The sequence below is a fragment of the Cygnus atratus genome, chromosome 7 (assembly GCF_013377495.2).
Source record: "Cygnus atratus isolate AKBS03 ecotype Queensland, Australia chromosome 7, CAtr_DNAZoo_HiC_assembly, whole genome shotgun sequence".
Taxonomy (NCBI): Eukaryota; Metazoa; Chordata; class Aves; order Anseriformes; family Anatidae; genus Cygnus; species Cygnus atratus.
This window is the reverse complement of record NC_066368.1, coordinates 27,229,651-27,254,877: the sequence shown is the minus strand read 5'-3', so window position 1 is coordinate 27,254,877 and position 25,227 is coordinate 27,229,651. Positions and strand designations below refer to the sequence as shown.

Sequence of the window (25,227 nt, the reverse complement as noted above, 5' to 3'; positions counted from 1 at the left end):
TACCACTGCTTGGAGGGTCAGATGGTGAGCTGAAAGGAAACTGTTCAGGGTTAAAAAATTAAGCCAGCAGTGCCACCAAGAGAAATGTCTGTGGAACCACAGTCTCCAAAACTTCTGAAAAGGTTGCCATGGTAGAGCCAAGCTAGAGGCCTTAATGTTTACCCTACATCTTCTGTGCTCAGGAAGCTCCTTACAGAGCCCATGAATTAGCACAAAACCACTTTCTCTCTGCACACAGAGGCAACTCCCTAACCACCAAGTAAGTTCCTCCATTCCACTGAATTCTGACAAGCAGTAACAGCTGTTTAAAGAGCAAAGTTAAAAAGAAAATCCTTAATCAGTGAAAATATTTTTTTAAAAAACTCTAGAAAACAAAACAGCAAAATCTCTGAGATTCTTCTGGTTCCTCCACACGGCAACTAATGGCAGCAACTTCTGAATAGGTCAACACGATGAAGTAACATAGCATTAGTTTAGCCACGAATGAAAGTATCTCCAGAAGGATTACACACACCCACACAGAGCAGGCCTCAGTCCCTGCCTCAAAAAGCTGGGATGGAAACCGTTCCTGCAGCAGTGCTAAACGTGAGCATCCAGAGCATGAAACTGGGCAAGGAAGTCATGCTATAGCACCACGTCATTCTGCGATAGCCACCTTATTGCCAGCTGTAGGTCAACTTCTTAAGATGATCACCACTAACTTCCTTCCAGAGAAAGCAGAAGCAGCTTATTGAGTCCTACTGAAAAGGAAGGTCAAGCCTGGTCCCAGAAGAGCTTCAAGACCACTGGGGAAGTAAACATCCCTGCAGCTCGCCAAGAGTAAGAGCAGAAAGAGCTGAGCTTATTTCTGGACATGTTTCAGAAGTACCACTTTCCCCTGCCATTACTTTCAATTGCCATAAAAGCTATGATGTTCTCAAGCAGCTTTTGAGATCTCAGCATCTGCCCAAAATGAATGGCTTCTTATGAAGTGGCTGCTCATCTCTGAAAGGCTTAACGTGACTGTGCACCAGCCCGTCAAGACACCTCCAAAGCTCCACATGAACTGCTGGAATGAGAAAAAATGATGTAACATGAATATGGAATGACAAACTATCTGTATGTATGGCACATACAAGGCAAGAGTGAACACTTTCTGGATGGACGAAATACCCGATAAATCTTTCTGAATGCCTCCTGAAAGATTTAAGTAGAGGATCAAACCTTCCCCTTTCGATATCTCATTCACTGCTGATCTACTGATTACTTGGAAACTATGCAGCAAATGAATAATTAATCTGATTAATTAATCTGCCCCCTAGATTGGGACACTTAAATTCTGTTTGCAATCTTGATATTTTCAAAAACCTTCCTCAAAATCCATCAGCATATTTATTTGTTGATCTACAGGTTCAAACTTCAATTAGTACAAAAGCAAAGAGGAAGAGAAGCAGGGCACAAAGCACTGAATCCTTGCAGTCGATAACAGGAATACTCCCGCGTTTGATCTTTGTGTGAAATTACGAGGAAACCGAACACCAACTGGACTAACTCTGGAAGACAGATGAGGTGACATTCACAGACACAGGATGACAAACTCAATCTCATTAGAAACAGAAAGGAAAAAGGAAGTTTTCTTTGCTGCTGAGCCAAGAAGAGATCGCCCAGCTGATATGCACCGTAACTTACAAGACTCTGGTTGGCTTCAGCACTGACTCAGAACAGTAGAAACAACTGGTAATTGTCTAAATCCATATTTTTTTTTCTCCCACTTGTTTCAAACCAAATTCAGAACTAACACAAAATGCATCCTGCAACAACATCCCTGGTCTGGATGCAGAGGTCGCAGCGATGTGATGAACTATGGCAGGTTTTTAACATCATCTCCCATAGCTGGAGTAAATAACGTGACAGACTTGTCACCCACAACGCGCTCTTCATCTTTAACCCAGATGCTAGTACAGAAATATGTAGTGTTTTTAAATTCCACTAACCACCAACAACTACTTTAAAGCACATTGCTTTATTTACTTTATACAATAATTTTATTGAAGATTTTTCTGCATCCTTCAGATTATTACAAGGTTAACAAGTAAAACCTGCTAAGCATGTAATACTAAAATAAGGAATGAAAAAAAATGTTCAATTTTAAACAGAATAGCTTAAAATGCATTAAAAAAATATATTGTTTCACCCTAAATACTAGCTTAGTGAAAGGAAAACAGGAGAACATGCAAACCTCACACTAAGAATGGCAGAAAACAAATGTAACACACAGAAGTGCAATTCTGTGCCTATGACAAAGCCATACTGGATTCATAAAGTTTCAGATTGAATTCCAGGCCATAAGAAAAACCAGAGGAGAACAGCTCCATGCACAGGGAAGGCAAATTTAACTTCATCTTTTCATGAGAAACTCTTAGCATATGGAATACTTCTCAAAAATAACTTCTTTTAATTCAGTACTGATAAGTTTCCATTATGTACTGTGAACTTGTGTTTTACTGATGTGAGGGCAATCCAGTCACACGACACACAGCCCACCATTATTCCCTTCCAAAGGTTTTAGTAGGCAACTGGATTTTTAACAATTCCTTGTTAGCAAATTGCCAAAGAAAAGATACCAAGAAAACACGGCTTATCAAAATTGTTAGTGTATCTTCCCCCACTGTAGTTTATCAATTTTAATGTAAATAAAAGTGAAGCAATGGCTTCAAACCCTAAATATTAGGGTTTTATGAAGGACGTACGTACAAGATATCTAACACAATGGTGATGATGACTTATTGCCATAATGCATTGTTAAATGTTACCTCAGCCTATCAAGAGACTCCCAAAGTATTTAATTATTTATTTTATCTTCCATTGTGTAGATGTCATGGCAGCAAAACTCACACATTAATAGAAGCAATGGCAATTATAAATCACAACAACATAACTATTTCTTGTTAAGGGTTGCACACTGTGTTTCAAAACCTATTTCCATTCTCTCATACAGAGAAGCCATAGAGAGGGATATATGACTAGATTCTGTATACGACTGCAAACCTTGAAAATTCAAACTCTGAACTAGTTCCAGTAAGCAAAATAAACTTATTTAAATTTTAAAAAATCATAAACACATTTTATGCACAACATAGGAAAACATACGCGCCATGTCCACGTCAAACCCCAGCAGTAGTGATTAAATAGGCATTTTGCAACCTATGCCCCAGAAAGCCATTTTTACAGAATGGCAAAGAGCAGGGAGATCAAATGGCATCAACTCCACCTCTTTCCTCCTGGCTATTTCTTTATTTGCACAGATTTATCACTGCAATCATTGCCGTGTACAGACTTTTCCAGGCAGTTAGCAGTAAGGAGAAATTAAGTTCTCAGCTACCTCTAACCCACTGCTACTTAAAAACAGGAAAGTAGCTATGAATTTTCTCAATAATAATAGTGAAATATAGATAGATAGATATACATAAATATGAGACTTCCCCACCACCACCTTTTGGTTTTAATGAATGCTCTCCATGCAAAAGGAATGTCCAGGAATGAAAGATCAGGTGGTCCAACGATCAAGTTGTGATTCAGACGATGAAAATTATCAAGAAAACTCCTGGATTAAATTGCATCCATTGCACATGTACAGCAGGTGTTTTTAAACATCTGTGAACACTACAGGATGACTAATAAAGAGACATGGGTCCCAGACCCTGGGAAGAACAAGAAGGGTCGAAGCATTCAAGAACAATAGCAGTCATCTTCCAGAAGACCAACAGTGCTACTTGTTCTCACTGTATTCCCCACTAGTGGTACCTCAATAGGAAAAGTGATAAATGCAAATTTCAATAAAATAATGAGAGAAGAAACGCTTTAGTATTTTCTCCCCCCCCACACTTTTTTTTTTTTTTTTAAATACCAAAGAGTACATACCAGCTATACTGCAATCACAAGCAGCATAAGGAAGCAGTTACTTAGCATACTTTCAGGGAGTAGGAGACACCTCTTCAGAAGAAGACACTGGATAATGGACAATTTTTCTTCATTTTACTACCAGGACAGTAATTTCAACTATGAAAATATTCAGGAATTTATTTATAAAAGTACAACCATGAAACTAAGTACCATAACTGGAGTCTCCATTTGCCTGCTCACCAGCAGAGGGGACACACAGTCCAGCACTCAGGGCCGAAGCTCGTGATATAAGGGGTTGTTCTGTTTACAGCCCATCTAACAAAGCTTGGTTTCTGATCGGTTTGCTCCTACAAAGCCCTGTGGCCACTTAACATTAATTACATCAATTGCCTCCATGTTTTCCCATGCGTTCCTAAGATCCTCCACTCGAACAAACTCCGTTTGCCCATAAATTCCTTTCCAAGTACTCACACTTACCCTCATGAGTTTGTTAACTCAGCTCTTTCTCATGCCCTTCAGCCCACCTCCACCTAGCAGCAGCTCCATCCCCCGTGGCCCACCTACCTGGGCACAATGCTAAGCACAGGGCAGCATATGCCAGAGCGGTTTGAAGTTGTGCACATGCTGGCTGGCCAGCTGGAAACCACCACTTTGCTTCCAGGAGCAGTGCACGTAATGCCGTGACCTCCTTCCCTGTTTTTTTTTTGTGGAAAAGGGCACTCACTTCTCAGATGTCAGCTTTCACAGGCTGGGGTGAAGGTAATCTTTTTCTCAGACTTCTCCATGCTCTTTAATTGGTTGAAACCAACAGAGGGGTTCACACTTATTAAGAATGAAAAGACACTGAAATGGTGTAAATGATGCTTCCTTGTGAAGCCAGGATTAAAAAAGGTAATTCAGCTCTAGTTGCTTTGCAACCATCTTGAAAATGCCTACTGATACCCTCGTCCTCCTCCCTTCCTGTAGAGGAGGGCATCGTCTGTACTTCTGCAAAGGCCATTCAGCTCAGACGGACCAGGAATATGCAAAATTGATAAAAAAAAAAAATCAGTTTCAACATCTTTATGCTGCACCCTGTGGGCAGCAATGGAACTGTCAAGGAAAATTACCGTTTCAGTCCAGTGACGAGTAACAGAAGGGTCTGGAGCTATTCCTAGGGACGACCACCTGAAAGGAAAGCCACGAAGGCTAGGAGCGGTGCTACCCAGCTGTGGTGGTACATGTGGAATCGGGCCTGACAGAAAAACACGGTTGTTCTTCGCTGCGGGCAGAAGTGAGTATTGCTATCAGCAAGTATCAAACTCATGAGAGGTTAACGTTAACCACTACTGCAGGACAGCCTAACCACCAGAAACTACCTGTTGTTCACAGAAACCTTATCGTTTCTCCCTTTGTGATTTACGCCTGTTTGCGCCTTGGGGACAGAGAACAGGTGACAGGAAAACCAAACACTGCTCTCAGAGGGAGCAGCAATGCTCCAGTAGCTCAGGACTGTCTGGGACTCATTAGATCCAGACAGTACCTCCAAAACCCTCCCAGGCTTCCGGCACCCCAAGAGGCCAGCAAGCCCCCCCAGCGTAACGCAGCGCAGCGTGGCAAGCCCACACGCAGCAAGGAACCCGGCCACAGCAGCGCTGCACTGCACCCAGGCTCAGCATCGCAGGTTGCTCAGGTCTGTCCACAGGGTGCTCTGCCACACGCATAGGCACACCCTGAGTCATCCTGCCCCGGGGAGCCCATCACAGCGTGACAGCTCTTCCTTCAACTCCCAGGGGTCGTAAGGAATGAGAATTTGAAGAGAAAAACCACTCGGATACCAGAGTTAGCAAGAGAAGGGCATGCTTACAACAAGCAGCATACATTGCCTGTTTAACATAAGAGAGACAAGCCCTGGACGCCTGGCTTTAGCGCCCTTTCTCTCTTTATGGCAGCTCTGCTCACAGAGTTTACAAATTACAGGTCTGACTTGTAAATGTTAGTACACATCTCCCCAAACGTTACTCAGTGTTTCCATAACTGCATAAAGCTTGTAGAGAATACTCTCCTGTAAGAATAACATCCAAAGCAGGCTCTAAAAATAATGTATTCTAGACTATTCTCACGTATAACCGAAGGGTGAAAGCACACGGCATTTCACACAGAAAGGCATGGACAGCACGCTACCTGAGTTACGGCTAGTATGAAGAAAAACACAACAGCACAACCCACAATATAGTAAAAAGGAAAAAAAGAAGTGGCATTTCAAGTGTCACATGCATTCTGTTTCTAAAACAAAGCTTGGAGCCCGGGATGGAGGAATGCCGGAATTCCTGGGCATTTTGCAGACCCTACTGCTCTTTCTCCGTCGCGCCAGGCAGTGGCTAATCCCCGGTTGTTCGCTGGCCGAGCTGGCGAGCAGGGCACCAGAGCACCCCGGGCTGCCTCCCACCAGCCGAGCGGCTCCCCAGGGCAGCAGCAGCAGCAGCGCCGGGCCGGGCCGTCCCTTCCCAGCCGTGCTATTTTGAACCGCGCTTTCCGCCGGCCCCACCGCCACGGGAACACGGCCCGGGGGCACCGCAGCGGCACCGCCGAGGCGCCGGGGGCCCGGCCGGCTCCATCTTACGGCCCCCGGCCCGGGGGGAGCCCGGTAGGAGCCCCGAGGCCCCGGCCGGGGGCACCCCGCCGCGTCCCCGGGCGTGTCCCCGCGTCGCCCCGGCGGGGGGCTGCGTCCCGCCCCGCCGCAGGCCCGGCCGCTTACCGCCAGCTCGACGCTGTGCGAGTCCCGCTGCGACACGGCGCGGATGACCCCTGCCCGCCAGCGCCCGCTCTCCGCCGGCTCCTCGCCGCCGCCGTTGCCGCCGAGGCAGAGGAACCGCTTCCCCACCAGCTCCGGCCGCGTCTCCACCGCCATGGCCGCCGCCGCGCAGGCACCGCACCAGCCGCCGAGCCGAGCCCGCTCCCCTACGGGCCGCCCATGGCGGGGGCAGGCGCGGAGCGGGGCTCGTTCGCCTCAGCGGCGGGCTCGGGTCCGCGCCCCTCGGCCGGGCCGGCGCCGCGGGGCCGCTCCGCCGCCGGCCGCCCTGCCACAAACAGCCGCGGGGCCGGGGGCGCGCTCCCTCCTCCTCCTCCTCCTCCTCCTCCCCGCCCGCCCTCAGCGCCGCGCTGCGGCCCCGACCACTCCGCCCCCGCAGCCCACTGCCATGGCGACCGGCACCACGCGCCGTCTCCCTCCGCCAGGCAGCGCGGGGCGGGGGGCGAGCGGCCGCCGCCGCAAAGAGTCCGCGCCCGGGGTCCCCCCGGACGCTCAGCGCCCGGCCCGCCCGGGAGCAGCCCCCCCCCCCCCGGCCCCCGCTCCGGGCCGCTGCTGCCTCAGGCCCCTCAGGGCCCCTGCGGCCCCCCCGGCTCAGCTCGGCAGACAACCATCCATCTTCTCGCCCACGGAATGCGGCGGTTGCCGAGCCCCTGCTGAGGTGCTGCAGGCCCCGCACCCCGCTGGTGGCAGCCCCGTCACCCGCAGCCAGCCCCGAGACCCCTCTGCTGCACCTCAGAGCCCCCCCCAGCTACAGAACATGGCTTCGTTATGCCTCCCCTACTCTCCAGTAAGTGCTTTTCTGTGAAGCCTGTCATTGTGCTGTGGTAATTCCACATTTAACATATTTTCCTTCGCCTTATCTACAAGGCAAAGCTTTCACAAACTTCAGCCTTTCTTTGCTGGGCCGCTTGCTTTCAATAGAGCAAGTTAATGATCTCTCACCCAGCACTGGGGAGTAAATTTGAACAGCGCACTTGTAAAAAATAAGATTATGAGGCAAGGGCAGTAAGTCAGGAATGCCATCTTAGCACATTCCCATATATTTCAGAGGAACAAATAACTTCTGGTACAAGTGAAGTTAATTAACAAAGCAAAAAAAATCAATTTGTCATTCAGCATGACAAGTTTGTTTACAGCATTGGAATAACTCGCAAGACCTTTATGTAAGAACCTATAGCTGCCTGGCATCGCATCGGCAGTAGGCTAGGAATGTACGTAGGACATAAGGTACACATGTATAAGGTGTGCTCCTAAGAATCTGCAGGACAAACCACATCACAGCCAAACAAAATGAGATCTTCATCCACATTTCAAAGTAATGCTACCAGTGACCAAAAAAATGCAGTCTTGCAGAACGTGCAAAAATTATTCTTATAGAGCAGTTACTCATAAGCAGTTTAAAAAGCAGTTACAAGGACAACTAAATAAATATTAATCATATCAAAACTCTTTATAGAGTTATTAGATTCCCTCTTGTTTAGCCAAAGAGTAATTTGAGATTATTACAGAATTATACACTTAAGTAGATTACATTAGTGTGTAACAAACCATAAAATATGCCCCAAAAGCTGAGTTACATGAAATTCCAATCTTTGTCTATTATATATCAGATACTACTATATTATTAAATATCTTTTATTCATTCCAAGAATTTATCTCAAAGTGATGACACCAGCATTACATTCTAGTATAGCTCAGAATTCACTAAAGGCTATTGTTCACCACTGTATCATTTTAGTGGTATTTTCAGGCGATAAGAACCGTAAGACCAAGTTATGTGAATGGTTAGGTGTGAATTCCGGTCACCAGGTCCCAGGTGCCGAGTGAGACGGGCAGGACCCTCACTCAGCTCCCCACCACACCAGCGAGCACGGTGCTGCCTTCGAACAGCTTGTCACACAGCCCAGGAGAAAAAGGCTTAACAGAAGGCCTTGTGGCACAGGGCCAGGGCAGACTCCATCTCCAGCCACCCCGCATCTCAAGCCCTTCTTTTTCCAAAATCATCAGCTTTCAACAACTTTTGTTACCCGCACATGCTTCAGGAATGTCAAAGCAACTGTGTTCAGGTGGATCGGTGTACAAGAGACCCATGGGACCCATTCTCCACCTTCAGTAACATTTTCTCAGCTCCTGTTCACTTACCCATTTCTTCTCAGCTTTTTCCTCCTCTCCTCACATCTCTGCCAGGTGCTGGAAGCCACAAAAGCACTAGACGTTCAGGATGCAGATCAATCGACTCTCAGTCTCCAGCTGCAACAAAACATAAACCAGTAATGCTGTGCTGTGGCCTAAGCCCCAAAGATGCACAGAGACTAGCTTTTAGACAGCCAGTGCTCTATCACACTGCAGTGGGATTTCTTCCTTCCTCAGAAGCTTTGCAGGCATCAAACCAATACATCAATCCCACTTTCAAAGCAACACCTCCTCTATTTCCTTGAGAAGTATTATGCAATACTTGAACTGAAAATCCAGAACACCATAATCTGCAGGATTGAAAGGATTAAGGACAGTTTGAATTGATGCATCTTCTGAAGAAAATAGCACAAGGAAGCCTCCTCTCAAATTACTCTAAAAAGGCCAGAGAAATCATCATCCTTTTAGTTTAGCAGCAGCACTCAGAGCCAGGCACTTGCAGGCAACACCAAAACACAGCTGACGTTTTCAGGTTTGGAGAATAGCAGGCAAAATCAAAGTGAAATGTCTAAACCCAGAAATTAGGAGGAATCCTGACAAGCTCTCCCACTACCGCACCTTAATGCTTCTGCAGCTTCTCACTACAAAACAGAAACTATTTGGTAAACTCTCCTTCTTCCCCAGATCTCCACAGCTCTGGTGACCTTGGGCCACACACCAGGTCCATGAGCCCAAGAAGCTCAGCTGTGCCTCTGTAAGCACACTTCAGATCACATTGACTCAAGCTCTTGCTGTTTCTGTGCAATCCCCACCCCACCTCAGGCCACCAGAACAATCCCCTCTCAGCTCATCTCCCACCCTAGCCCTTTGTAATTGAGGTGTCTGAGGCTGGACCACAGGGCATGGGGCTCATCTCAGGGAACCTACCACAGGGAAACTCTCCTGTTGTACTTGTACACGGTCCTAGTGCAGCTTTACTGCAGCAACTGATTGCTTTAGGTACCAAGATTTACAGACAGAGCAAAAAAAAAGAAAAAAGTTCAGCCATCTCAACAAAAGAAAAATCACACTGATGCTAGATATGACTTGCTGGTTCAATCCTTTCTCACTTAAGTCACATCTACCCAGCATTAACCACCTGAGCCAGTCAACTTGGCCCTGCCACAAAGGGACAGGAATAGGAAGGTGTCGGAAACAAGACTGTTTTCTATCCCTTCAAGCAACAAGAAACGCTATTTCCATGATTTCAAAATCACAGCATCTTCCATCTTTTGCTGTAATTGGAAAGATATTGATGGTGCTGTTTGTATCTTCAGCAAATGGCTTCTATAGCTATTTACCCCACTTCAGCTGGACATTTAATCACCTGAAAAGGCTATCATGCATGTAATGTTATTAACAGTATCCTTTAAGTGGCACAGATTGCTAAATTACTTATTTATACCAAAATATTTTCAGTCCCACTTCCCTGAAACTATACACATAGGTCAGTTGCAAAATTAAGATCTTTATGAGGAGCTATTTCTAACTTTGAAGTTGAAGCATAGCACAGCCTGCGTTGGCAGTAATTGCACCTTCTGCATACAGATAAATACTACATTTAAAAATGGTTATTTCCACTTTGCAGTAAGGAAAGTTCAGTGAGGAAGGGAAAATGACTTGTCACAGTCACAACTCTTAAGCAGAAGAAATGTTGATTCAGCTATACCTGAAATTCTATACTCTATACTTTTAGATCTATTTTACCTTTCCTTGGAAGATAGTAAATGTAGGTTCCTCTGAATCTGTAATTTATCAGAAACTTAGGAGGTCACATTTAATGCTTCCAAAGGTTCACCACCAGGAAACCAGGAAATTAAGAATCATTAAATTAATGAAATTAAGAATCTTAGTAGCAACTTGTATTATCTGGTTTTAAAAAGTTTCCTAGCTTAAATAAAACCATAGTCAAGAGAAAAAAACAAAACAAAACAACAAAAAAAACAGTATTTCTCAAACACCAGTCATTTCCCCTACAAAACTAAACCTAACTTCTGGCTTATACCTATATTACTTTTATGTTCTACGTAGTGTCCAAGGGCTTTTCTTAATGCATCCTTCCAAAAATGCCTTCCTTGAACACATAATGGAGTGGTGAAACAATCATTGAGCACTTAATGGGACACAGGCTCAGTACAAAAACCATTATTTAAATGCACCTATTTAATGCATGTACAAAGAATAATGCAGAAAGTGCAAAGGTGCATAACAGTAAGACATGAGTCCCAGGGGATTACATCCCCAGCTCTGCCACTAACACTCCATGTGGTGATTCACTATGACTTACCTCGCTGACTGTCCACAGCTGCATTCAGGGCTGTTGGTTGACAACTCCTGATCTTTTCTAGTCTCTTGACTTTCTTACTCAAGAAATTGATGCAAATTTACTGCAGTATTTACACTGCAGGTAACTACAGCACACACACACACCCCATGCCTGGGTATTACCTGCAGGACTTCAACATCACCCTAGCTGTTGCCACAACACACAAAGAAAGAAGATTTCAGCTTATTGCTTTTGCAAATCACTCCAACCACAAGCGTACTAGAAAACGCAGCAATTCACATGGCGCCCCTTTATCAACACTGACAATAGGAAGGAATTACAGTGAATTTGTAGTCTAGATTAATACTCAATATGCTGTGACTCCAGAATTTCTTTTTGTTCAAGTTAATTATCTCCAAAAGAGGTCTGAATAAATTAATATAACCTTTTATACAACCCCTTCCTCAAAAATTTGAGGACATCTTAAAACATTAACCCATCCATAACAACCCCTTTCTTCTTGTCACCCTCAAACACGTCCTACTGTTTTACAGTTGAGCCAACAAAACAGATCTCAAGAGCATCCCACATCTATTTTAAATACACAATTGACCCAGCCCAACAAAGCCACAGGAGCAGTTTCTGCTGATTCCTTGGACTTTTGCCCTGAAGCTGCAGAGCTCTGCTCACACTTTACCCACTGCTGTGGGGGCCAGCATCTTCCCTCCAGATGGTGGATAGCACCATCTTTAATACCCGTCACCACTTTCTGCAGTAATTATTTAATTGCAGCCTGAGGGTAGAGCATCATTAGACCAACATAACACTGTAGTAAGAAACAGTCTTTTGCTCCCGATGAGTTTACAACCAATAGAGACAAAAAGCAGGGTGGGAAGAATAGAGATAAAGTTGTCAGTCTGCACTTTTCCCTGAATACCCACAGGCTTAATTCCTAAGGTGAAACTTCCTGCTTTGGTCCTGCTTTGTCCCGAATCAGCGAGGCTGGATCATCCAATCTTTTGAATTTTGAATGACCTTTTGAATTTGCTTGGAGGGAAATTTTCAGAGGTTGGAAATGTTCTCATTTACTTCAAGACAGAGATCTAGGTACTACTGTTTCCTAGCTGGCTTAATGTAAGTCATTGGAGATATAAGCGTTCAGAGCAAGAACAGGCTGCAGCAGTGTAAAATTTGTGTGGCTACTCTGTGGCCATCCCAGTAATGTTAGGTTTCCAGGCAAGTTTTCTTCCTACCTTTCAGCAAGCTTCTGCCGCCAGCTTGAGGCTTTGGTAGTTCTTAGACACAGACTGAGCTTTAGGCACAGTGTAGAAGGCATTCAGATCTGTCAGCCCCTAACAGAGCTCTCCTGCAATGTTCTCCTGGGACGATGCATGCTATAATACTCAGAAGGAAGCATAAGGACTGAGAACAAATTATTTTTAGCTGAGGGGATCTACCCACAGAAGTCCAAAAGAGTTCCAGCATATTCAGAGCCTGAGCAGCTTCAGCAATACTAATGCACTAACATTCCTTCTGAAAAAGCCTTCCTTTCACCCAGCTGCTCCCAGGAACAATTCTCATTTCTAGTGTCGATTGCTCACACACCAAACCTGAAACCAATCACGCTTAAAAATGAATAAATTGATTTTTCAGAAACCTTTAACTTAAGGAAAGTTTCTGCCTACACAAACCTGAGCTATTTAAGAAGTACTAAGTGTTTCACTGCTACTAACAGTGGATTAGGTAGCAGTATACCTAGCTATGTGGAAATACTATTTTTCCTCACACAGTCTCCTAAAGCACCAACTTTGTGTTATCTAGAATGTATTTTTTTTATTTTTACATAATGCTAAATTCTTTTTTATTGATATCTCTATTTGTACAGTGAGTAGACTTCTAATGTTAGCAGATGGACAATAGTAAAAATATATGAAGACAAGTATTATTTCTAAATGGTAAGCTGTCGTATCAGTTTTAAGATATATCAGTCACTCAAACATTATGGGAGAACTTAATTCTATGATGAGTGAAAGATGTTTAAGTACATCACTTTATAAGTAGATACTATAGTTGCCACTAAAATAATTGTACAGGTACTCTTTGAATTAATTAGGAGGTGGATCAGGTCTCTTATCCTTGCTAGAGATCACTGGTACGTGGTATAAGACCCTGACTAATAAAGACAATGTAGGAAAATAAGCAACTAGAACCTTCTGTTTCAACTGCTTGAATTTGTGAGGTCTTACGAGCACTTTCAACAACTCTAACTTAAGGGGACAAAGCTTTATAATCTGATTAGCACTCTACATAAATCTTTGAATGTTTATCTTAAAACTTCTCACACACACTAAAAAAAAAATCAGTAGTAAGGACTGTACTGTTCTCATACAAGTAACTTCCTGTCTACTGATTTTTCTTCTGGATCATACAAACATTTTTGGGGGGTTGACACTTGGAAGAAGGCCCTTTTGTTCACAGCTGCTTTAGGTTGAAATTGTTTGGCTGTTATTATTACCCTGGTATAACTAAAGCAGGTAATAGTTATAGCAAGGAAATGGCTTTGCATACTACTACACAATAAAAAGCTAATGAGAAGTTTGTGGGGCTGGCAAAGGTCTAAATCTGAGATGAAAAATAGCTGAGTTTAGCTATCAGTAATTATGTACTAACTAGGGAAAATTACCTGAACTTATTACTTATGGCTACTTCCTCTGGCCAATACAAAAGTAGTTAGGTCTTTCTGAAGTCAAGGTAGAAAGAGAAGTTCATAGAAAACCATTTAAAAAAAAAAGTTCCTTTAACACCTTTTTTTAGGCTCTATACTATCACTTCTCCTCAATTTCTTTGTTCTGTTTGTTTTTAGCATCATTCTCTTACTACCTTGTTATACAAATTCATTTGCATTTTCTTAATGTAACTGTAGCGCTCTTGATATATCATAATCTATGTATCATTACAAGATGATTGGTTGATATCAGGTTTGTCTAAACCAGTAACTATCACATGTGGTAACTACCCTTTTAACAAACTCTTCTGACTGCTTTTTTTATTCACCATCATCACGAGATGATGGTTCTTCTTTCTTCCTGCCAGCAAACTGGCTCTAAATTGCATTAAAATTGATACAAGGGTTTCTTTCTTATATTCCAACTACCTGTCTTGTTAAATTTCTGTGTCAGAAAAGGCAATAAATTAGGACTGTGTTCTAGAGTTCAGTAATAGCCATTATTTTACAACATTTACCTCTTTGACAAGAATATTCTTAATATTTCATAGTGTACAGGATACAGACAAATTGATGTTACTGATTCCATGCTGATTAAGCAACAGGGTTTCCTTATTTTTTTTTCTGGTACTGTTATCCAAATTAAAACCATCACAAATTTTCTATGGAGCCAGTAACTTCTTCAATTCATTTGCTGTTCTTATTAGGAGTGTTCCAGGGTCTGTCTGTCACATTTGTTCAGGCTATACTTAAAACCAGCCCTGGAAAGGGAATTGATTTAAGGCTGTCCTTACTGCAAGAAGAGTAATGAAACGTTACATCTTCTAATGACAACCTGAAAAGGTGCAGACCTACGTGAGCAGAGAGATGAGAAAGGACTTGCCTGTCGTCTTGGACTAAAGAGCAGAAGATTGTGTTTGTTTGTTGCAGTGTCATTTAATTGAATAAAGAGATTGCCTCAGGGTTACAGACTAGATGATATTGGAAAGGACCTCTGGAGACTGTCTAGTCTGCCCCCCCCCCCACTCAGAGCAGGATCACCCACAGCAGGTTGCTCAGAAACTTGTCCAGTCAGGCTTTGAACGTCTCCGAGACTGGAGACTTCACAGCCTCTCTGGGCAACCTGTTCAACTGTTCAACTGTTCAACAAGAGTTCAACTGCTCGCACAGTGGGAAAAGTCTTAGGTTGAGATGTGGTTTCCTGTATTTCAGTTTCAGCAACTACTGTTGTTTATATAAATATCTTCAAGTCCACGTTATACAGTCATCGATGCTGTAGTGTTGGAGACATCCACTTCTCCGACCACACCCACCACCCTGAGTTATATTCCATGGCTTCCCAACCCAGAAATGCTACCTGCTTGCTACACCTATCCTCGCTGCCACTCTGCTAGTCTCTTATGCTTCCCTAGTCCTAGTGACTCTCTAGACTAGAAAACATAGAAGCGCAAGTCTGTTTTCATTGTCTGGTTTGTCAAAGTTCAGCCAGCAGATATCTCTTCAGCAAACCAGCTCTGTGGATGCAGGAATAAAACAGGCAGTTATTTCTCTCCCTCAGGTAAGCCCTAACTGTAAAGGTCAACAATTTATAAAAGCACCTGTTTTGTTGCTGAAGCATCAACTGACAGTAAACATGACTGAATTGGGAAAAACCTTGTTGGATAGAAAGATTAGTAGAGAAAGGATGTACTCAGTCCTCAGCAGTTGCAGGTATCTGCCTTGCTGTTTTATTCCCAGAGTAAATGATGCAGGATCACATTCTTTGTAGTTTTTTTTTTTTTTTTCCTGTTGCGTGTGACTTCTGGACCTGAAATTTCTACTCACTTTAAGAAACGTCTTCTCAAATTTCTATCTATACAAGCACTTATTTGGTTCTGTCCTGTGATATCTTGTAGAATGCTATGCAGGAATCCAAAGGAACAATCTGCTTTAGGATGTGTAGATTCTAACGTTCAAAAACATTCTCAATACAATGTCTACTGAAGAAATTTTAGCAAGGTGTGTGCAGGTGGTTGCATGCAGGACACATCCGCTGGCAGGAGACCTCCCTCCCTTCAGTCTTCAGCGAGTGAACTGAAGGTGGGTTTGCTGCCAGTATTAAGCCCTAAATCCCAGAACCTGACTCCAGCCTGGGCTCTGGATTACTGTACTACTGATTCACATCGACAACTTCTATATTTAGAAACTTATCATGCTTCAGCAGTAATAGGCCAAAACCAAGTAAGCCCTACTATTAAAAATAGCTGAAGGGAGGGAGGGAGTAAAAGGAAGAATAGCAAGTGGAAAAATAAATCTTGTGTCCTGGTTTGTCTGATTTTTTTTTCTTCCTTCTTCCTCTTAATCACAATGCAATTTCCACAAAACTTTGCTCTGGTATTATTGAGTTGTAGCAGTAACTAATGGGAACATTCTTCCATATGACCACATCTAAAGAGGGCTCCAAATTATGAAACATTGAGTTGTGATCTTAAGTGTAATGAGAGAACACTTCCCTGGCACAAGCTGGCCTGTGTAGAAAAGCCCTATATGTAACTTGGACTTCAGGAAATGCTTAGAAGTCAGTTCTGCTGGCATTGTAATTCCAGTGAAGCTATTTACCTGAACCAGAACTTACATGACTGTACTGAGCCTTGCTTGAGATGATTCAGAAAGGTAAAAGTCTGAGGAAGGTGGTGAGCCAGCTGGTGTGGCTACACTGATGTCCTGGATTGGGGAGTGATATCCCTTTGTAGGATGAGGCCTCAAACAGCTCTTATTAAATCTGTAATTTGAGACTCCCAAATGCACTAATGCAATGCAAATCCACTGCCTTTTTTTCTTCTGAAATTACTGACAACAGAAGGACAAAATAAAAGTTCAAGGAAATGGTTATAACAAAGCACCTTGTGTAGGTCTCAAAGCCTCATGCCATTTCCAATTTTCTCATGTTTTATTCTGCTTTGAACCCTGTGCATAAGTTATATCCCAGCAATTCAACACCGTTTCATGTTGTTTACGTGAACTTCATTATAAAAAATGAGGCTGAAAGCACACACTGGCAACTCCCAGTCCAACTGAAAACTGAAGTTGTTAATATAAGAGATTTTTAATGGTGTTTACAGTTGTAGTGCAACTCTTCTGCAGGGAAATAAAGTAAAATATTAGCATCTTTCAATTTTTGCAATAGCTACAAAACTTGTTCAGTGACAAGGCTCATGGAGCTTGGTACTTGATTTTTATCTGAGAACTAAGTGGGTCAACCACTTAATCAAATTCAATGGCCACTCAGAGCCATAGAGGTGGTTTCATGTTTCTTCATTCAGCTCATCAACACACTTGATTGCTGGACAGCAATCATTTGTGCAGCTAGTGCTCCTAAATAGTTCAGAGATCAGCTGATGAGGTTCCTGATTTTTGGGTTGCACTCTGAGATGTGTAATTGTTTTCCTGTGTGCTATTTCTGTTTTCATATATCTTGGTGAATTGTTCTACAAAACTGGGAGAGAGGATGGAAGAAGAAAAAAACGTGGGAAGAACTGTATCCACACAGCAATATGGTAAAAATGAAACCATAACAAACCAGCTTCTGATTCCCATTTTGGACTTGTGGGACTGTGACTTTTAGTGTCAGTTTTCAATAACTGGCAGTTCTTTCTAGCAGCTTCTGGGAGAAAATAGGTATACAAAAAAGGGTGAACCTCTGTGGTAAGAAGTTGTGCTTTGTCTAGACAGAGCTTCCTTGACATAATCTAGGTAATTGTTCCCTAGCCTCTTGCAAGCTACCAGCATTGAGCAGCTAAAGCAGCAGAGTATTTATGCCTGTTAAACCAGAATTTCTGCCTATTGTTTTTCCTGCCTTCATCACTTTCCACTGCTATAGTCCAGCTATGTTATACCAGGACATTAAACCCTCAGCATCCAGAATGTCTAGACAGGCTGAAAGACTGTCTGTGCTCCATTTTTCACAGAGGAACTACAGTCAACTTTCCTAAGAACTAAAAGGCTATTTGGAAAGAGAAGGTGGCAAAGTTCCTAGTACAAGACACATATTCTAGCTGCCTTCTGAAGCAAGTAATACAGTCTGGTATGGATTTCCAGCAATGCATAAAATTCCTGTGTGAGCCTCCCTCTGCTCCCCAGGCAGGCTTCAAACCTTGGACAATTACTGCTAATGTCTTAAACAGCTTGCAGTTGTATTCTAAGTACACAAGATTGTACAAAAACTTGCCATGTTAGCCGGTAATGTCATATTAAAATAACAGAGAAAAGAACTAAAAGGTGGCTTCCTTGCCACTGAGGATGATAAGGCAGAAATAAATTATTTCCATATCAAGTATGGGACCTGTGAAAGAAAGATATATTTTGGTGTGCACAATCTGCAATGCTACACAAGAAAACAAACAAAGTTTCTTTCCATATGGCCTCTGTTTTCTTCAGTGCTAGCCTCAGTCACTCTCCATATAAGAAGTAACTACTTGTTTCCTGTAAGGTAGAAGTGAATGTTGACCCTCCAATTTTTGTAAACAGAAATCTGGACACAGAATAAGGGCTGATGATCCTGTTGCTGTTAACCTACCTGCACTCTGTGTATGATTGTGGTATATATGCAAAAAAAAAAAAAAAAAAGCTTTGATTGCAGACTGCCGTGGAGGTAAGCCCTCTAAGAACAGAGATGACCAACGAAGCCTCTAGATGAACAGACCAGGTACTGAGAAGCAGTACACAAGAAAGATGCCTGGATCATAAAGGACAAAAAAAAAAAAAAAAAAGCACCCAAAATGACAAAGTGATAAAATTGATAACATATTGTTACATCTATTAATGAGGGGAAAAAGGTGGGTGGTAGAACTGTCATTCAAAGTCATATGGAGTTGAGAGAAATCGAGTCACTGTGTCAGAATACGGAAGTGCAGTGGGGGGAAAAAAGTGGATAGAGCTAGAAATCTACCATAAAGCATTTAGGGATTAGAAAAAAAAAACTGTTTAAAGATGCTTGCAGTTTACCTCATCGGAAAATTGAAAGGTGACTTAAGCACGCATAAATCATTGTGGAGAGATAACGGGTGCAAAAGAGCTCTTTAATCTATCACTTAGGGCATAGCAAGAACCCATAACTAGAAACGACAGGCAAATTCCAAGTTTAAAAGCATGCTCCCGGTTTCCTCTAAGGGAAAAACAATTTACTGATAAAACACTGTGTTCTGATGCCTCAAATCAATATCCTTTGTCTGCAATAACTCTTCAGGAAAACAAAGGTGATCTGACTCAAAACATAAATAAAGGATTTCTGTGTCTTTGAAGTCAGATGAAATGATTTGATACTCACTTCCAGTTTTAAAATTTGTAAAAAGAGATCTTTACCCAATTTAGGATAGAATACAGAGAGCAAAATCCTTGGAACAAAAGGAACTTAAGAAATGAAGAGACAGAAAGCACTGCTCCATCAAAAATCAGGATACTGCATAATAGAACAGCTTCCTTAAATGCATTTGGTGGTCAGGAGTTTTGATTAGACCTCGTTAGGAAAAACAGGACAGACATATGTCAGCTGGCTGAAGAGTAACTTTCACTTGTACATAGGCTCACAGAGGTGTTCCATTTGAGTAACTCTCCTAGCTAGTTTTAAAGTTGCTGCAAAAGGAAAATGACAATCTTCGTTCTATATTTGTGGGAGACAGGACAAAAAGTTCTGATTATTCCTTGAGTCAGCTTAACTTTCATACTAAACCTTCCCAGCAGGGTAATGACTAGTAAATACAGCCTAGAAAAGGTATGTAATCTGTTGCTTCTACAAATACCTACCCAAATGACATGGAATGATCCTGGTTGTGTTATTCATCAGATATCCTTTCTGGTTCTGGGACACTTCCTCCCTGCCTCTTTCGGGCTGATGGCCGTGGGTTGGTGCACCATTTAGCTGGAGGCTATGACTTTCTGTAAATGGATATTGTGCTGAACAAGGTTCTAAATGTTGCCAAAGAATGTACATCTCATCTTCATTTAAAGTAAAATCTATCAGCTAGTTCAAAAGGCAAACATTGTTCCTTGATAAAATGCAGCTGGTGTGCATATGAGCTTAGTCAGCAGACTATAAAATAGCATAAGCTTTCCATAGTGATCAGAAACATCAAAAGCAGAAAGTGTATTTAAAAAAAATCTCCAACATATTGCTATAATTATTAAATTTGATGCATCACAAGTAGCAATGGAATATAGATGCTGAGATGATATTACCCAGACAGGAAGGAATAATGTGGCTTTGGTCTATGTCTCAGTACGCAGATTTCAAAACACAAAGAGAAGGCGGATCATCAGATACCAGAGTATGTGTATCCCATTTTTTAAAATGGGTTTGCTCTCATGAGAAGCATATATTTACTATAACATTCAGCTGCAGCTTTTGAACAAGTTACCATCTTGTCACTCTATATGGAAACAGAGGGAAAATAATTTATGCTAATCTGTCTTGTGGACTACCCTATTGAGATGTACTTGTATATAACCCTGGTGTGTGGTTACGCTTTACCTAATGAGTAGTATCTGCAGGTCTACGTGCAATACATGTCAAAATCCTTTCTTTCTATAGCTTATCAATACTGAAGTAGGGGAGTGATAGGCATAGCAGCCTCTTGCTTTGTAAGAGTCTCTCAGGTGCTCCTAGCAATCTGGAAATGAGCTCCTCCCTGTTGCCTCTGCTCGCCCTTGCAGGGCTGCATCTCACATGTTTTAAACTCCAAATGGAAGCAATAAGATAGGATGGACATATGACTGCTCCCAGAAATACAAGTCTCAAATGGAACTGTTCTGAACTTTCCCCTTCCTTTTTAAATCACATTTCCCTCAAGAAAAAAATTCTAAGGGGTGCTCTTATGTTTCTGCTGGGAAACAAGGAACTGGACGTATTTAACCCATTGCAACCATTATAGCAACTGGTCTTTAAAAACTGATACAATTAATCAACAGTTGTATGATAAGCCTTTTAACAGCACAGTAAATTAGTTTTGTTTAAAAATAAAAAGTACACAGAGGACATCTAATATTTGTTATTTTACTCAGATCAGATTCTACCTGAATTGCCTGATTATATTCTATTGTGCTGCACTCAAAACCGTCTCATGTTGGAATGATGGAAGTGCTTTAGCTTTTTATTGACAGGAGGGCTGTTTTGGTGAATGAAGAGTGCTAGATATCCCTCTGTATTCTTGTGGGCAGGAGGGTGGGGTGGGTGTAGGAGAGTGGAGAATCTCTGGGTCTGTTCTTGCATTTACTAACTTCTCTCTGCTTGAAAAAATTCCCTGTAGTATGCAGTGAGGTCATCCCATAACTTCAGTTTGATGCTTTTTTAACTCCAACTTCTGTATTGCTTAAAATTCAGTACTAATTAAAATTGTCAGCGTCCCAAAATTCAGGAAACTGAGAAAAAAAAAAAAAACAGACCATAAATTTACCAATATCCTGTACCTGTTGTTGTTTGAACTTTCAGATTTTGCATTTGCAGGTGTATCTGCAAATAGCAGGGGAAGAACTTTAGTCATGAATACTGAGGCAAGATAGTGAAAGATAAAATAAAACTGAGACGACAAGAGTGGTTAAACCTACTAGATTAAAAAAAATGCAGAAATGCATCTCAGATTTTTTTTCCTCCCGATTTAGATGTTTCTCCTTCCTAATTTGGAATATTAATAAATTTCACATTAAATAAATTTCACATTAAAACGTATTTCTGAACATAACCTTACAGTCTCTTGGTACATTGTCTATGCCTGTATTGCGCAAGTCCTTTAAGGGACAGCTGTGTTTGATACCAACTAGCTTTGCTATGTTCCACCACTGCGCTGTGAGGATGTAACATATGTAAGCAAGGAGTGTGACATCCAGAATCTTTTGCAAAAGCTTCAGATGCTTTGATTTCATTAAATGCCCCCACTATTGCCCAATGGTTGCTCTTGAAGATGAAATCCCATTAAGGCAGTAGGACTACTTGGTCTGTGATCACAGCCAACCTTAGCTGTTTTTTTCATATATAGGAAAAATACATGGAGAGTTAAATATTCGAAGGTAGTATAAACCACAACCACGTTTTCATTATTAATCAGTTATGAAAAACACATCAGCCTAGAGTATTGTAAGAAAAAAAATCATCTGTATGTCCATTTTATATTCTGTTGTTTTAACAAATAAAATGGTATAATCTGTTCCATATTCTGACTCCAAAATAACAAATTTCTCTGGTATGATTCAATGACTGTGACAAGTATGGTTTATCTTTTTGTTTGGGCCTTAACTGAAAATTTCAAATTGTTCTGTATTTGAGACTTATTTAGAATGTGTTCATATAAAACAATCAAGGTTATAAAAAAGAAAAAACCACTGCAATTAACATACGTGTGGTTTGGAAGCTGCAAGGAAGCGGTGTCTCTTCAGGGAGCTTATCCTCGCAGCGCAGAGACTGAACCCCATGAACTCCATAGTCTGCAAACCAGTTAGCGTCTTCCTAAATGTTGCTCAATTCCTGATTTCACAGCTGCAATGCCAGAAAAAATGTTCGTTTACCTCTAAAAGAGGTGAAAGTTAAACACCATTTGTATACATACATTGTATTACACAGAAGTGGTTCAAAAAAATTGAGGGCAGCTGACCGATACCAGTGATTTTCCAAACACTGTTACAACTATTTAAAGTGACTTTTAGCTATATTAAGTGGCTTTTGTGGGGGACTTAAAAATATCCTATAATGAGATAGCTGTAAGTCTTTTGCTTACATAAAAATAGACATATGGGTAAGACATCCCAGGTTTGAATGAGTACATGGCATGGTTTTAATTTGCTTTGCCACTCCCTGTGTTTCTTCAGCACAGGAGCATGGATTATCATTCTGTACAAACTGGAAAATGAGGAAGTCCATGTGGTATCCTCATGCTTGTCTGCTGGGGGCCAGGCAAACATCACCAAGTTTGTTGCACTGAGTTAAGTCTCAAAACGTTCTATGAAATGAAGCATAATCTTCTTAGCAAAATAAATTACTCTTAGGAGCCATCTGCCCTTACCTTTTTTTTTTTTTTTTAAAAAAAAAGCCTCTTTAAATGTAAATTTAGCTTTCTACCAGAGACGGTATTGCCATGGCAACAAACACAAGAAAAATAAATGTCTTCATACAAAAAAGAGTGTTTTCCTCTTAAACATAGTTCATACAAAATAAAATATGCAGCTATAGAATTAATGTATACACTTGGACAGTAGAAAAGAGTATCATTCTCTTTCTAGAAAGGTTCTCTGAGATATTATCAAACATAATTGCCTGGGGTAAAGAATTCTTATATACTTATTTAATATGATATAAACTCAAGCTCGCATCTTGCAATTTGCTCTAGATGGGTTGCAATGCTACAAACTCCCGTAGAGCATTATGCGGGCAGCAGGATCCACCTCTGCAGAATTGTTTACAGAACTGGAGTCTAAAATGTAATCTCTTTGAGCTAATTCATATTTCAAATCCTTTGTTGTTCAAGTTTGTTTTGTGCGGTCTAATACCAGAAAGGTTTTTTATTCAAGGGGAATATAAACTGTGGTTCAGATTTCAGCTTTCATAGAATGCAAAGTTAGGCCTGTTTCAATGATAAGATTCACAAGTGGTGTAGTCTCATTTGCCCACAAACAAACTCCTTTCTATCTTTTTCTGTATCAGGTTCCCCCTATAAAAGATCACAGTGTAGGGAGACACCCGAGATGGCCAATATCATTTTCAAGATCTCAACACCTGCATAGTAAGAATACATTTGTTTTTACATTATTGTACTCTTTCCGATTTCAAGCTTAAAATTTCACATTTTACAACTATAGCAAAAATTTTGAAGTGCTACAATTGTTGAAATGCTTTGTGTTTATTTCCCCGCTTCTTCTTTTTATAAATCACTTTTAACCTTTTGACTGTGTGATTTGTGTTTGAAAGCAGCAGAGGAGCGAAGATACCTTTTCCTGGATTTTACTCATTTGAGTAGGTGAGGAATTCTGGCACTTGCCTGTGGAACAAAAAACATCTTGCACTGATCTAGCACGTCTGATCTGAAAAAGCCAATAGCTTATGAAGAGTAGGTCATTTCTTCTCACTGTAAGGCATGCAAACTGTGTATTATCCCTACTTAAAGACATTTTAAAGAATTAATTTCTGTTACAGATTGCAATACTGACCTTGGAATGTTATTTACCATGTCAGCAAGAATGGTGGTGAAAACTATAATCTGTTTCTCTACTTTAAGAATTGAATGGCACGTTCAGAAGCATTGGCATTTTGGCATTTATCGCTTCTGGTATCACTTTGTGACATTTGTTAGACATTGACCAGAAAAGTTCAGTGTTTCCAGTGGTGGCGTAGGCAGAACTTTCCACAGGTTCTTGTTCTGGGGAAAGATAAAGCAGTCTGTTTTAGCAAAATATTGTTCTTTTATGTCTACAAACATTTCTGTATACAACCTAAAGCTGGTATGCAGGAACGAGCTGCAATGGATTAGCTGAAGTACCATGAGGTATTCAGCTTCCCCAGCACGTCCCTGGCAGGTCAAAACCCGCCAGACCACAAACTCATCAAGGGTGTCTGCACTGGGTCACGCTGTGAACTGTCCTGCCTGGTGTCCTGCCTTAGACAGCTGCCAGTGACAAGGGAAAGAACAAAGGTAACAGTGCACACAGGCAGTAATCTGTCCCAAACATCTCCTCCTGCCCCCCCAGTCACCTGCAGTTTTAGATCCACTGCAGGCAGCAGTCTGTGTGACCCATGTAAGTATGTATCCTTACACAGCCTCTGGGACTGAGCATTTGTAAACCAATACTGAGAAGTTGGCACCTTTGTGCTGCAGTTCAGCCAGGTACTGGAGCACTGACAGGTCAGTGGATGTGCCCACGTCTTCAGAGCTCTTCCCTGCACCGGCCTGGGTGGGCTGGTTAAACACTGCACCCTAACCTGAGCCCACCCCACCTCCGCAGGGACACTTGGTGCCACAGCAAGCTCGCTCTGGGCCTGCCAGCCCGACAGCGGGTGATTTGAATGCACGAAACTGGTGGTTTTATGGCTCCTGCAGCAGGTAAGAGGGTAAGAAAATAGGGAAATAAGGAAACAGCGCACACGGGGTGGGCACCGTCACCCACCTTTCCGCTAGTCAGTCACTGTGCTTAAGGGGAAGGGGAGAAGGGCTGCCTCACTATGTTTTTCCTTGATTTATCTGTTCCCATCTCCCCGCGACGGCTGTTGTGAAAGGCTGCCTTCAGCTCTCACCCTAAAAACAGGCGACCCCTCACGGCATCGCTCAGGGGACAGCCACGGACTGGACCCGACAGACCCGGGGGGCGCCTGCCCGCGGCAGCGGGGCAGCCCTGAGGGGCCCGGCGGGCTTCGGGGCGCGTGCGCGGGGCCGCCGA

General features: G+C 42.2%; 1 protein-coding gene and 1 long non-coding RNA gene across 3 annotated transcripts in view; both read right to left on the bottom strand.

Annotated features, from left to right (window-relative positions):
- JMJD1C (jumonji domain containing 1C) overlaps positions 1-6,812 on the bottom strand; it is a 158,809-nt gene extending 151,997 nt beyond the window's left edge. The window contains 1 exon segment of the mRNA XM_035541389.2: positions 6,620-6,812. Within this exon segment, the coding sequence (XP_035397282.1) occupies positions 6,620-6,772 (153 nt within the window). The 5' untranslated portion in view covers positions 6,773-6,812.
- Positions 6,813-7,781: 969 nt separating this feature from the next.
- Positions 7,782-25,066, bottom strand: LOC118244540 (uncharacterized). Of its 2 annotated transcripts, XR_007708575.1 has the most exons (5): positions 24,958-25,066; positions 24,004-24,212; positions 22,201-22,339; positions 19,618-19,749; positions 7,782-8,923 (listed from the first exon to the last, which is right to left on the bottom strand). It is a non-coding gene; the product is annotated as an uncharacterized LOC118244540 (long non-coding RNA). The 2 variants fall into 2 exon arrangements; XR_007708574.1 differs by lacking the exon at positions 19,618-19,749.
- Between the last annotated feature and the right edge of the window lie 161 nt (positions 25,067-25,227).